The sequence below is a fragment of the Daucus carota genome, chromosome 7 (genome assembly GCF_001625215.2).
Source record: "Daucus carota subsp. sativus chromosome 7, DH1 v3.0, whole genome shotgun sequence".
Taxonomy (NCBI): Eukaryota; Viridiplantae; Streptophyta; class Magnoliopsida; order Apiales; family Apiaceae; genus Daucus; species Daucus carota.
The window spans coordinates 8,255,265-8,265,795 of record NC_030387.2 but is presented as its reverse complement, the minus strand read 5'-3'; the positions used below and the strand labels follow the sequence as shown (position 1 = coordinate 8,265,795).

At 32.8% G+C, this 10,531-nt stretch overlaps 3 protein-coding genes across 3 annotated transcripts; 1 reads left to right on the top strand and 2 right to left on the bottom strand.

Annotated features, from left to right (window-relative positions):
• Nucleotides 1-1,259: 1,259 nt before the first annotated feature.
• LOC108193492 (elicitor-responsive protein 1) lies at nt 1,260-2,701 on the top strand. Its single transcript, XM_017360170.2, has 5 exons — nt 1,260-1,464; nt 1,555-1,653; nt 1,730-1,874; nt 2,120-2,252; nt 2,496-2,701. The coding sequence occupies exons 1-5, from the start codon at nt 1,398-1,400 to the stop codon at nt 2,556-2,558; spliced, it is 507 nt and encodes a 168-aa protein (XP_017215659.1). The 5' UTR covers nt 1,260-1,397; the 3' UTR covers nt 2,559-2,701.
• Nucleotides 2,702-2,763: 62 nt separating this feature from the next.
• LOC108193491 (uncharacterized protein At5g02240) lies at nt 2,764-5,129 on the bottom strand. Its single transcript, XM_017360167.2, has 7 exons — nt 4,956-5,129; nt 4,212-4,483; nt 4,056-4,092; nt 3,882-3,979; nt 3,646-3,707; nt 3,199-3,322; nt 2,764-3,109 (listed from the first exon to the last, which is right to left on the bottom strand). Exons 1-7 carry the CDS (start codon nt 4,996-4,998, stop codon nt 2,990-2,992), a joined length of 756 nt encoding a protein of 251 aa, XP_017215656.1. The 5' UTR covers nt 4,999-5,129; the 3' UTR covers nt 2,764-2,989.
• Nucleotides 5,130-5,629: 500 nt separating this feature from the next.
• On the bottom strand, nt 5,630-8,291 carry LOC108193710 (protein FAR-RED-ELONGATED HYPOCOTYL 1-LIKE). The gene is made up of 3 exons (XM_017360496.2): nt 8,033-8,291; nt 6,124-6,773; nt 5,630-5,940 (listed from the first exon to the last, which is right to left on the bottom strand). The coding sequence occupies exons 1-3, from the start codon at nt 8,068-8,070 to the stop codon at nt 5,867-5,869; spliced, it is 762 nt and encodes a 253-aa protein (XP_017215985.1). The 5' UTR covers nt 8,071-8,291; the 3' UTR covers nt 5,630-5,866.
• Nucleotides 8,292-10,531: the final 2,240 nt, after the last annotated feature.

Genomic DNA, 10,531 nt, shown 5'->3' with positions numbered 1-10,531 from the left:
TTTTAAATTGTTAAAATAGAATATATCAGTTCAATATGATAATAAATGATGTACAATTTTCCTACATATTTTCTTACAGACCTGTAGAGGTTCGACAAATTTAGCCATCCATAGGAGGTTGGCTAAATTTATAGACAATAGCTGAGCATGGTTGAAGTTGAGTTTTTAGAGCTGTTGGCTAAATTTTTTATTTTAAGTATGCTAACTCACCTTTTAGCCAAGGGTTTCAGATGGTTGGAGATGCTCTAACGTGTTTCCCCCCCCTTAAAATGCATATTAAAAGTTTTGATAATCATATAAGGAAGGAAATATTCTGGTCTTAGAGAATAATATTAATAAGAATTATATATATATATAATTTCTGTGTATATATGTATTTAGAGTTCTACTCTATTACAAACTCGCTTATTCTATAAACTAAAGATGAACCCCTCAATACCCATATATATTATAGGTTAGCGATCAAATATAATAATAAACCAAATCTTAAATACTCCTTCCATCCCCCTCAATAGTTTACATTGAGTTTGGGCACGGAGGTTAAGAAATATGTATAAAGTAGTGGAAAAGAGAAAGAAAAGTGAGTGAAGTGGTGGGACCCATTGATTTTTAATATATAAAAGGGAGATAGTGGAGTAAAAATAGTGTGAAAAGGAAGAAAAAGTGGGAAAGTGGTGGGACCCATTAACTATTTTAGGAAAGTTTTGTAATGTAAAGAAATGAGAGGGACATCCAAAAGAGAGAACTATAAAGAATCTAGAGGGACAGAGGGAGTACAAACTAAAACCAATTTGAATATTATTATTTACAACTACAAGAATCACTGTTTTAATAGTAAAATTAATCTACAATTTTTAACTTTCATAATTCAGAAAATCTACTTATCTTGACTATCAGTTATTGATTATTAACGATCAATGATGATAATAAGAAGTTCATGATCGTATTAAGTGATGAGAGGAGATGTGTGATGATGATAAGTAGTCGCTAACTCATCATGATAGTAGGTAAGTTGTGACGTATACTGTTTGCACGCATCTTGAGGCTTATATAAAGTATAGTTTCATAAATATTTTTTAATTTTTTTTTTATAAATAAAAGTTTATAAATGAGTGTGAAAAACGTGCCAAAAAGTAATGTAAAAAAATGAGAGGGACATAGGGAGTAGTTTAAATAAAAGGTTTGGTAAATGAAACCGTGGATCTTCTATCAAGGACAAGGAGGCGAATAAGTAGCAGTAGTTCTATCAAGGAACAGAATAAGAAACAAAAAGAAGGGGCGACAAGTCTACAACCACCTCGTACGAACACCAAATCCCAAGCCATCTCCTCTTACGTTACTTATACACCTGACAAAATTAAATTTAGAGAGCAACGAAAGAAAGACAGAGAGAGTAAATGGCAGTTGGTATGCTGGAGGTGTTGTTGGTAGATGCCCGAGAACTCAGAGATCGTCATTTCTGGTGTAAGTTATTTCCTTTACTTGTCCTCTAGTTTTCTTTGCTAGTTTGGACACACATTTTGCAAAATTGAACTGAATCTATAATTTTGTCAGGTGGGCTTGATTGTTTAATTCCATGTTTGAATGAGACCAAAGCTCCTTACGCTCAAATTCAATACGGAGCGCAGAATCAAACGAGTTGCTTGGCTCAAGGTTGCTCGTTTATTCCCTGCATAACTGCATTACACTAATATAAAGAGTTAAAGGTTCTCATGAATATAAAATGCAGAAGAAGGGAAGAAACGAGTATGGAATGAGAAATTTAGGTTCCAAGTAGAGTGCGAAGAAGAAGAAGATGACATGAAGAACAAGGTGGTACTAAGTACAGTCGAGAAACACCAATTCTTTCCGGATTTCCTTGTTGGCAAAACAACGTAAATCCATACTTTTCTACTATTAGTACGAAAATGCTAGATACCCTAAAATATATTCTTAATTTTTTTCCCTCAAATTCAGTTGGATACATTGATTGATTTGGGAACTCATGTATGCATATAAACCACCAAACTAAAACTAGCCATATATTTGTGGAAAAAATTTGAGAACAGAATTTGGAATTTAGAAAATAGTAATACATTAACTAATCTTAAAATGAAACATTTACATATGTGTATTGCAGGATTTATGTAAAGGATGTAATATTACGTGGAATGGAGGAGGGGAAGGTTGTCCATGGACCTCACAAGTACAGGGTCGTCCGCCAAGATAAAACCTACTCGGGTGAAATTACCGTCACCGTTACGTTTATTAAGGTTTTCTTCTTTTCCTCCACTGCAATACTTTTACAATTTTGTCCATTCCTAAATTATTTTCGATGTCGAACCTTTTTAGTTTTTCCTAGCTAGTTCAGTACGAATGATTCGGGTGTTACATTTATTTACACCAATTTATCCACTACATATAAATTACTACGGTATATTTTAGCTATTTCTCTATCTGCAAATGCTTATTTGTATATTGAGAAATGATTTGTTTAATGGTCATATGTAATGCAGGTTAGTGAAGGAGACTTTAGAGCGCATTCAGCAGCCAAAATTCTTCAACCAAGAACCACCTGATATCTACCTTAAAATCCCTATAGATGTTATATGTTTCAAGTTTTCAACCCTGAGCAATTGTATTTGTCAACATAGTCCGTCTACTAATAATTACTTATTCAGTTGATTTTTTTCTACTTATTATAATATATATTTTGAGCTTACATGTTATTTAGCTATGAATTTTCACATCTTCTTAATACATCCGCCTAATAGTTACAAAACGTTACGATAAACTGTGTTCACTTTGATTCTTATAATTCATTAGATGAAAGCTATGGCCTATTAACTTTAGTTCAAGTTAGGCTTTGAGTTCTTCCCTAGCGTCCAATACACCACAACCAGAACCATGGTCAATCCTCCCTCCCTTATTATTACATATGAAAATTTCATACTCTCTATCACAGTTGGCCATATTTGACCTTAAAAGCGTCTTTTAGGGCAGTAGATTTTTAAAATCGACTAGTAACTTGAGAAAACAATGCCTTAAAATCCTTAGTTGGTGTTCCACTTCCTTCAGGCTTTGAACCCAAATCAAATGCCTTCGATTTGGCCTCCTCAAACTGTAAAGCCTGTTCAGAAGAAGCATATATTTATGTCAGTGGTGAAGGGACACCACTATATATGTTTCTATGGCTTCTCAACTAATATTCCTTCATACCTGAATGCAGACTTCTGCAACATCAGCCCTCGGAACAAGTTTGTTTTCTGTCGGAAGAAGCTCATCATCTTTTCCAACAAGCAATTCCCGCAAACCACCATCTTTGTCTTGCAACCCCCCAGCTCTGAATTATAAAATCATCACAAAAGTTTCAAGTCAAATATCAACCTGTCTAATTAGATTATAAAGAGGCGGACAACGCAGGAAGATGACAAAATTACCAATACATAAATTTATTTTTCTAGGACACAGTCTAATGAGACACAGCAGGAAGGTAACAAAATACAAAGTAAAGATGGACGCAAAATACCAAATTCCATATCACAGTGGCTGTTACTGACTGCAGCCACACTTATTTTCTATTATTTGCTCTAAACCATAGTAAAAGGAGTGGCAGAAAACTAACTTTAACCAAGCATCCATCTTATAATAGGCCGACGGACATACCTTATGATTGTGTAGGGAACCTCAGAGTCGGCCAAATATTGCTCAGCTTTCCTCTTCCAAATCTGCAGTAAGGCAAGCTTGATGATCAATTTAACTTCTTTTCAGTGATTCTGGTAATCAAAACTGCTCCCTCCCCCCTCTCCCCATTATAAGCTCTAATAAGCATACTGAACTATTGATTTCCCTTGAGAATCTGTTAGGAAACACCAGTAAAATACAGTCTGAACAGTACAGACCAGTATATTCCCGTTGCCTAAGCTGTTCAGTGGATGATTAGTATTTGTTCCTCCCATTGATCCAACCAGTACAATTTGTTTCACCCCAGCAGCTTTAGCTACATACATGACGAAATTATAACTACATAGAAAACAACAAACACATATTCCAAAATGTAGGTAACAAATTCTCACCAGCATCAATTTGATTTTTCTGCCCAATCCAGTCAACCTGATAAATATATCAACCAATTTAGGATATAAAATGACGATATATCATGCAAGGTAATTAGAATAAGAAAAAAGAACAGAATTTGAAATATGGTAAAGCTATGTGGTAAAAATAGCTACCTGTTCAGGGTACTGTCCATCTTCAAAACAGAATTCGGGCCTCCCACCTTTACTTGGATCAAAGCCGGGTTTCATTTTTGGGACAGCACTTGTAACGATTATTAGCGAGTCTATGCCTTGGATTGCAGGGACAATGCTGTCTGCATTCCTCACATCCCCGATAAAAACATCATCCCCACCACCAATTTTCAGTTTGCTCTCCTCGGATCTGACTAAACCTCTAACAGTATACTGTTGAGACCTTTCCTTCAACTTCTTGTAAACAATTTTACCTGAACAAGTAATAACCGAAGCAGCAATTTGGCATGTCAATCAAAGACCCTAATCACATCTTTATAATAATAAGGGAACATTTGGTTCAAGTTATTGAGCCCTGAACGGGATTTGAAACCTCGTACCCATGTGTTATTGTTTAGATTAGCAATTTTATTTTACGGAATTGGAACCTCAATCCCATTTAATAGGTAATCATTCTTTACAAACCCACGGATACTCATTCCCATGCCCCGCATTTCTCATTCCAACACCAAAGAAAGCAACAAGACTTAAAACAGCGAGCATCACAGCGTCTTGCAACAAATTAAAACTTTTGGCACAAAATTCACATATTTTCCATTAACATAATCCAGTGATCATACCACCACATGTCACAATTCAACCATATACACAAATAATAAAATAATAATAATAATCCCCAATTAAAAAATAATCATGAAACACATCGAAACCTATAATAAAAGTTACCTGTTCGGCCCCCAGCTCCGGTGACGAGAACCGTATTCGCCATTCTCAACTTGTTTTTAAAGCCCAGATGAGACTACTACTGTAGTATTTGTTACTAGTATTTTCTTTTAATAAACAAATAGCGTTGGCACGCGAAGGGACCTATGGAAAAGTATTCGACGCTTGAGATGAAATGAAGCGGATAAGACTGCCCCCAGTCGACATATAATAACGCTATTTGTTTTGTTAAAATAAAATAAGGACAATTTTAATATTACATTTTACACTATTCTACTTGTGATATATAAACCAGTTATAAAATATAAAATATAAACTAAGCATGTTTTATAAAATAATATATTTTTGAATATGTTAATTTTTGAATAATATAACATAATATATATATCATGTTAATTTACTAAAAAAATCACGAGATAACATGAAAATCTATTCGGTTAGCAAACAAATCTTTAGTTCGGGCCGGCCTATCTGACTGAACTCGTATATACATATTACGACTTGGAATATTATGAATGATTAAAATATTTTAAACTAAAAATTTTAAACTAATATCATCAAAAACCGACATGAAAGATGAAAATCTGGCATCCATCCTCAGTCCTAACTACAGGGCACCCCATAAATTTCCACTCTTAATCCTTAATTGTCAGGAAAAGAGAAACATATGAGCAATATATCTGGACCGATACCATGTATAGTATATAAATATAACCGTATCTGTATGCAAATTAGTTAATAAGCTACATTGCAAATTCGAATAAAATAACAACAATTCTAGAGAGAAAACTGAATGGTTTTCCAAGTTTGTAGAATAACTGTACAAACATCCTTAGGTTGGTCATTACCATGTTCACTTGCATTGGCAAATATTAGTTTTACAAATATTGTAGCCACGGAGCTCCATTGCTTTGCTATATCATAAGATCAGAAAAGTAGTCCTCGAAATCTTTATCAATAGTCGGCTTTTCTCCAGCTGGTTGGTACTCTGTGTTCAAACAATGACACAAGTATATTAACAAATTTCTAAAACAAGGAATGGAAGTAGAATTGACATGAAAAAACAAAGACTAAAAAAATTAAACTGAAATAGGAACGGCAGTGAAACTTATGGCATTCACAAGCTTCCCATCTTTCTCCTAACAGTTTTACCATACAGTATGCTATATACCTTGGTTCTTGACATCCCATCCATCCGACGAAAGCATAAGATTTTCTGGATTAAGGCTACTAGCGTAAAGCAATTTAAGTTGCTTGTATTGCTGAATGCTATCATCTCCGTAGTTTAAGCAAACATATTCTTCATAGTCCGCATAATCAGAAAAGTCATTCAATGAAGCAAACAATCCCATATCATCAAGGGGATGATCATATTCTGTGCATTGTGATTTTCCTTTATCAGTACTTGATTTAGTCACTCTGCTATCCAGAGAGAACATAGCACCTTTATCAAACTCGCTGGTTTGATTGACAGGAGTGGACGTGCAATCAACTGATAGCGTGTTTAAATACACTGTGTTGTTTTTTGTTCCATAAGATTCAGACATGACGGAATCATAATCTTCAACTAAGCTGTTGCTACCATTTCCAGAGTCCACCTCTGATTCACTCTCTTTTTCCTCTTGGTGTATTATCCCTGCGATTAGGACTGCACAGACACTCTGTTTTGGAGTTTCAGTAGACGATACACGAAGTTCAGAAGTAATGCCTTTTTTGCAACAGTTGTGCTTTGGCAGAGGCAAGTCCAATTGCTCAACTTGTAGTTTTCTTTTCTTGTTCATGATAATAATGCTCGCATGCAGAACATTGTCGCCATCAACACTGACAGTTGCAAGTCTCGTTAAAATGAGAGTCCACATTTCAAATATCAGCTAATAGCAGAATTATACAAAATACATATACAGTACAAATACGTTGACATGGTCTGTGCCAAAAATACAATTACATCATGTTCCAACAGCTTATTCCCAGTCCACAGTCTATGCTTCATAATAAAATTTATTACAAGCAGTACCTGAACAAGACTAATGAATATTGCTCATACTAATGAATATTATAGTAGGACACCTATTCATAACTATTTAGAGCAAGTCCTATGGACTCCTATGTTGTGTATGTTTGAGATGAATATAATTGGAAGGAACGTAATGAAATTTGAACTATATTATGGGCAAATGTTCATAACTTTATTCCTTTCTCCACTCCTTAAGAACCTAGCTAAATCCCGGACTGGGAGAGAATGGTCAATGCACCATTCTCTAGTACCCATTTTCTTTCCAGATTCTATCACAGGAAATTCACGCTCGCTTTTTGTTCCAATATCTTCATTCCACCCTCCATTGTTTTTTATTAATTTCATTTATTCCATTCCATCTCCGCAACCAAACACAATATTAGCCGACCCCTCAAATATATGTATTACAAAAAATGTGCCCTTAGTAAATTAGGACATAAATAGGTAGTTTTATCTTAAATAGTATAAATTATAAGTTAGGGGATCCCTAGAAGGAGGTTTAAACATTTAAGATATGAATTAGGCCTCTTATCTACTTGAATAGGACTTGCGGGATCGGCTGACAAGGATGCCATATGAGTCCCTAAAATTAACTCAAATTTTTGTGTAACATTCTACTTTAAAATCCATATATCACAAGAATGAGCATCTTATATATGTGTAAGTTTGATAGGATCAGCAAGTAAAAGGAGCTATATAAAAAAATCATCAAGTTTCTGTATCATAATAAAATTTTGATCTTTTTGTGGAAGTAGGACAATTGAAGTGCACAAATATTCCTACAAACATAAGCACTACAAACAAATTGCAGAACAACACTTTACAAGTAATGATCCACACGATAATATCAAGAAAACATACAGTACTATTATCAGTCCAAAAAAAAAAAGTTGATAAAAAAAAATCAAAACGAAAATTGCAACTATCTATTAGACCCAAGCTACCCAACTAAGGAGCTTGATGAATATTTCCTAAAATATGTATGTACATATATAGCTTCTCAAGAAGCACACGAATAGATACTAGTATAAACTATATACAGAAGAATATGATAAAGAATCGAAACCTTTTAATGTCAGATGGGTCAGAGCAGTCTTCCTCCATTTTCCTCAGATGTATCGTAATTCCAAGAACAGGACTTGAAGATATCAAAATGCTCAAGAAGTTACTTATATGTACATGAAGAAGCTGCTGCAAATCCTAAATCAAAGTAGGGAGAGAAGTGAAGGTGGAGTACATAAACAAACGATCTGGCTAAGGTTTCAGGGCCCATATCCCATGATTAAACAAGAAAGACCCTCTCTCTCCTCCATGATGTTTGTCAAATATTATCACCAACTTTTAAAATTATATTAAAAAAAATATGTTAAAAATTAACTTCTTTAAAAATTCAAAAATATTCTCGGTTCACTCTAATTATATTCGATTCTCTCTAATTTTATCTCCTATTTTTCTTTGAAACACTAAGTATAAAGAGTAGTGGAGTTGTATATTCAATATATTAAATTGCTGGAGCCGTGTATTATATTACTACTAGCTTATAACCCGTGCAATGCACGGGCGGTTATAATATTTATTATTTTATTGTATATATTTTAAATTTAATTGTGAAAATAATATTAATGATAAAATAATATGGTTAAATAATTTTTTTATTTAACACCGAATAAGTTCCTAATAGTTAAGCTCGTCAAATGGCTAACTAAAAATTAGGTCAAACATATATATTTAATGATAATGCTAAAATATATATTTTTAACATGTTATAATTTAAAATAAATCCAGATATAAAACAACCAATCAACTTTCTAATATTTCGTTATTAATGTTTGATAATATGGTCTAAAATATATTATAAGTTAAAGAGATGCGTGAACCCAAGTACAGACACATTATAATGACCTAATTTTTAATGTCTTAGTTTAATAGGTAATAAAAATAAACATATCATAATATGTAATAAATTGAGGAGCTTAGTGGATCAAACAGTAACCGACTCACCAAATTTGATTGACCGACTGACCGACCAAGTGTATTTTTAATGTTTTGTCTTTATTCTTTAATAATATAATAGTATTTAGTATAGTATAGATTTATAATATTACGTTTAAAATCAGATCATTAAAGTATTTAAAAATAATGATAATGTATTATGGTTGAAAAATATCACCGGTTATTTTTTAATAATTATATACAATAATATTATATTTTTATATATATGTCGTCTGTGTTAATTGTAGAAGGCTGGTTTTTTAGTTAGAAAATCTAAAAAGGATGATGTGTTTTAGTTATTAAAAAGATAATTACCATATTGCTCGATGTTATTTTAGAAAATTGAGTTTTTTTAGTTGGAAAATATAAAAAGGATAATATATTTTAGTTAGAAGGAATAATTAGTTATATAGATAGGCCCAGTTAAAAAAAATAATTAGTTATATAGATACGCTCATATTTCGACCCAAGTACCGACTTGGATATATAAATTGCCCGTATTTCGGCCCAAGTACCGACCGACCAAACTTTTAATGTTTCGGCTTTAATAGTATAGTATAGAAGTATAGATGTTCTCCTAAATTATTTATCTTGGAGGACAGCGGCTTGACACGTATAAAAAATTTAATGTGTAGATATTTATAAAAAAAATTAAAATAACTTATCAAATTATATTTTATATGCATTTTAAAATACGTGTCAAGTAATGATAAAAATTGTAAAGAAATAGAGGGAATTTAATTTTTTTAAGAATGATTTTGGAGTCCATTACATATATTCTAAGGCTTGTTTCTTTTTTCTTTTTTCTTTTTTTTATGTGAGAACCCGCAGTCGCTTGTTTCGAAATTAAAGATTTGAGAATAATTTAAAGGTTGGGACCATATTTAGAGTTTTGACCACGTGAATCAACTAATATTAGTATTTGGTAGCTAAACAGTTTGAACTTCGTAAACTAATTTTCAAAAGCTACTAATTGGAGGAGTTTTCTTGAATTATAAGATTAACATGTGTCTAGTTATAATAAAAAAACTAGTTAAACTATATTTACGAAATAGTTTTATATCAAAACTAATTAATTTTGTTAGTCAAAACAACTATGTCAATTAGTTAGCCAAAATAGTTAATTCAATTTGCTAATTACTGGCCGATGATCGTCAAACAAGGCCTAGGTTTTTTTTGACATAAATTTATTTGCTAATAAGCCACTGGGTTGGAAGATTACATAATACTAATATATCTCCGGAAAGAGCCGACTTTATTCTTTTTTGGCTTAACTTTAATTCATTTGATTCGAGGTCCATCACTTAACCCATCAGCAATCATGTTTCCGTCAACTTGGGACTCAAGCTCATTCGTTTCATAGACTGGTGTAGCAGTAACTTTATCTCTGTTCACACCCATGTTTTTAATTTTTGCTTCCACATCTTGTAATATTCTATTATTTCACAGAACAATTTCATATGTTTCTTCCGTTTCAGCGACTCTTGCGGCCAATCTATTAAATACATATGAAAACTCCTTATAACGCTTTGCCGTTGCAATCTTTGGATCATCATCTGTCGAGGGAATTGTG

Bases quoted from the DNA above. Each gene is read 5' to 3' on its own strand.
- LOC108193491 (XM_017360167.2), bottom strand. From the start codon at position 4,998: ATGGCGAATACGGTTCTCGTCACCGGAGCTGGGGGCCGAACAG. The intron at 4,484-4,955 runs GTAACTTTTATT...TTACTTGTTCAG, and splicing joins CGGAGCTGGGGGCCGAACAG to GTAAAATTGTTTACAAGAAG. The intron at 3,110-3,198 runs GTATGAAGGAAT...TCTTCTGAACAG, and splicing joins TTGCAGAAGTCTGCATTCAG to GCTTTACAGTTTGAGGAGGC.
- LOC108193492 (XM_017360170.2), top strand. From the start codon at position 1,398: ATGGCAGTTGGTATGCTGGAGGTGTTGTTGGTAGATGCCCGAGAACTC. The intron at 1,465-1,554 runs GTAAGTTATTTC...TAATTTTGTCAG, and splicing joins CAGAGATCGTCATTTCTGGT to GTGGGCTTGATTGTTTAATT. The intron at 1,654-1,729 runs GTTGCTCGTTTA...TATAAAATGCAG, and splicing joins AACGAGTTGCTTGGCTCAAG to AAGAAGGGAAGAAACGAGTA.
- LOC108193710 (XM_017360496.2), bottom strand. From the start codon at position 8,070: ATGGAGGAAGACTGCTCTGACCCATCTGACATTAAAAG. The intron at 6,774-8,032 runs GTTTCGATTCTT...TGCAACTGTCAG, and splicing joins GACCCATCTGACATTAAAAG to TGTTGATGGCGACAATGTTC. The intron at 5,941-6,123 runs GTATATAGCATA...GTTTGAACACAG, and splicing joins ATGGGATGTCAAGAACCAAG to AGTACCAACCAGCTGGAGAA.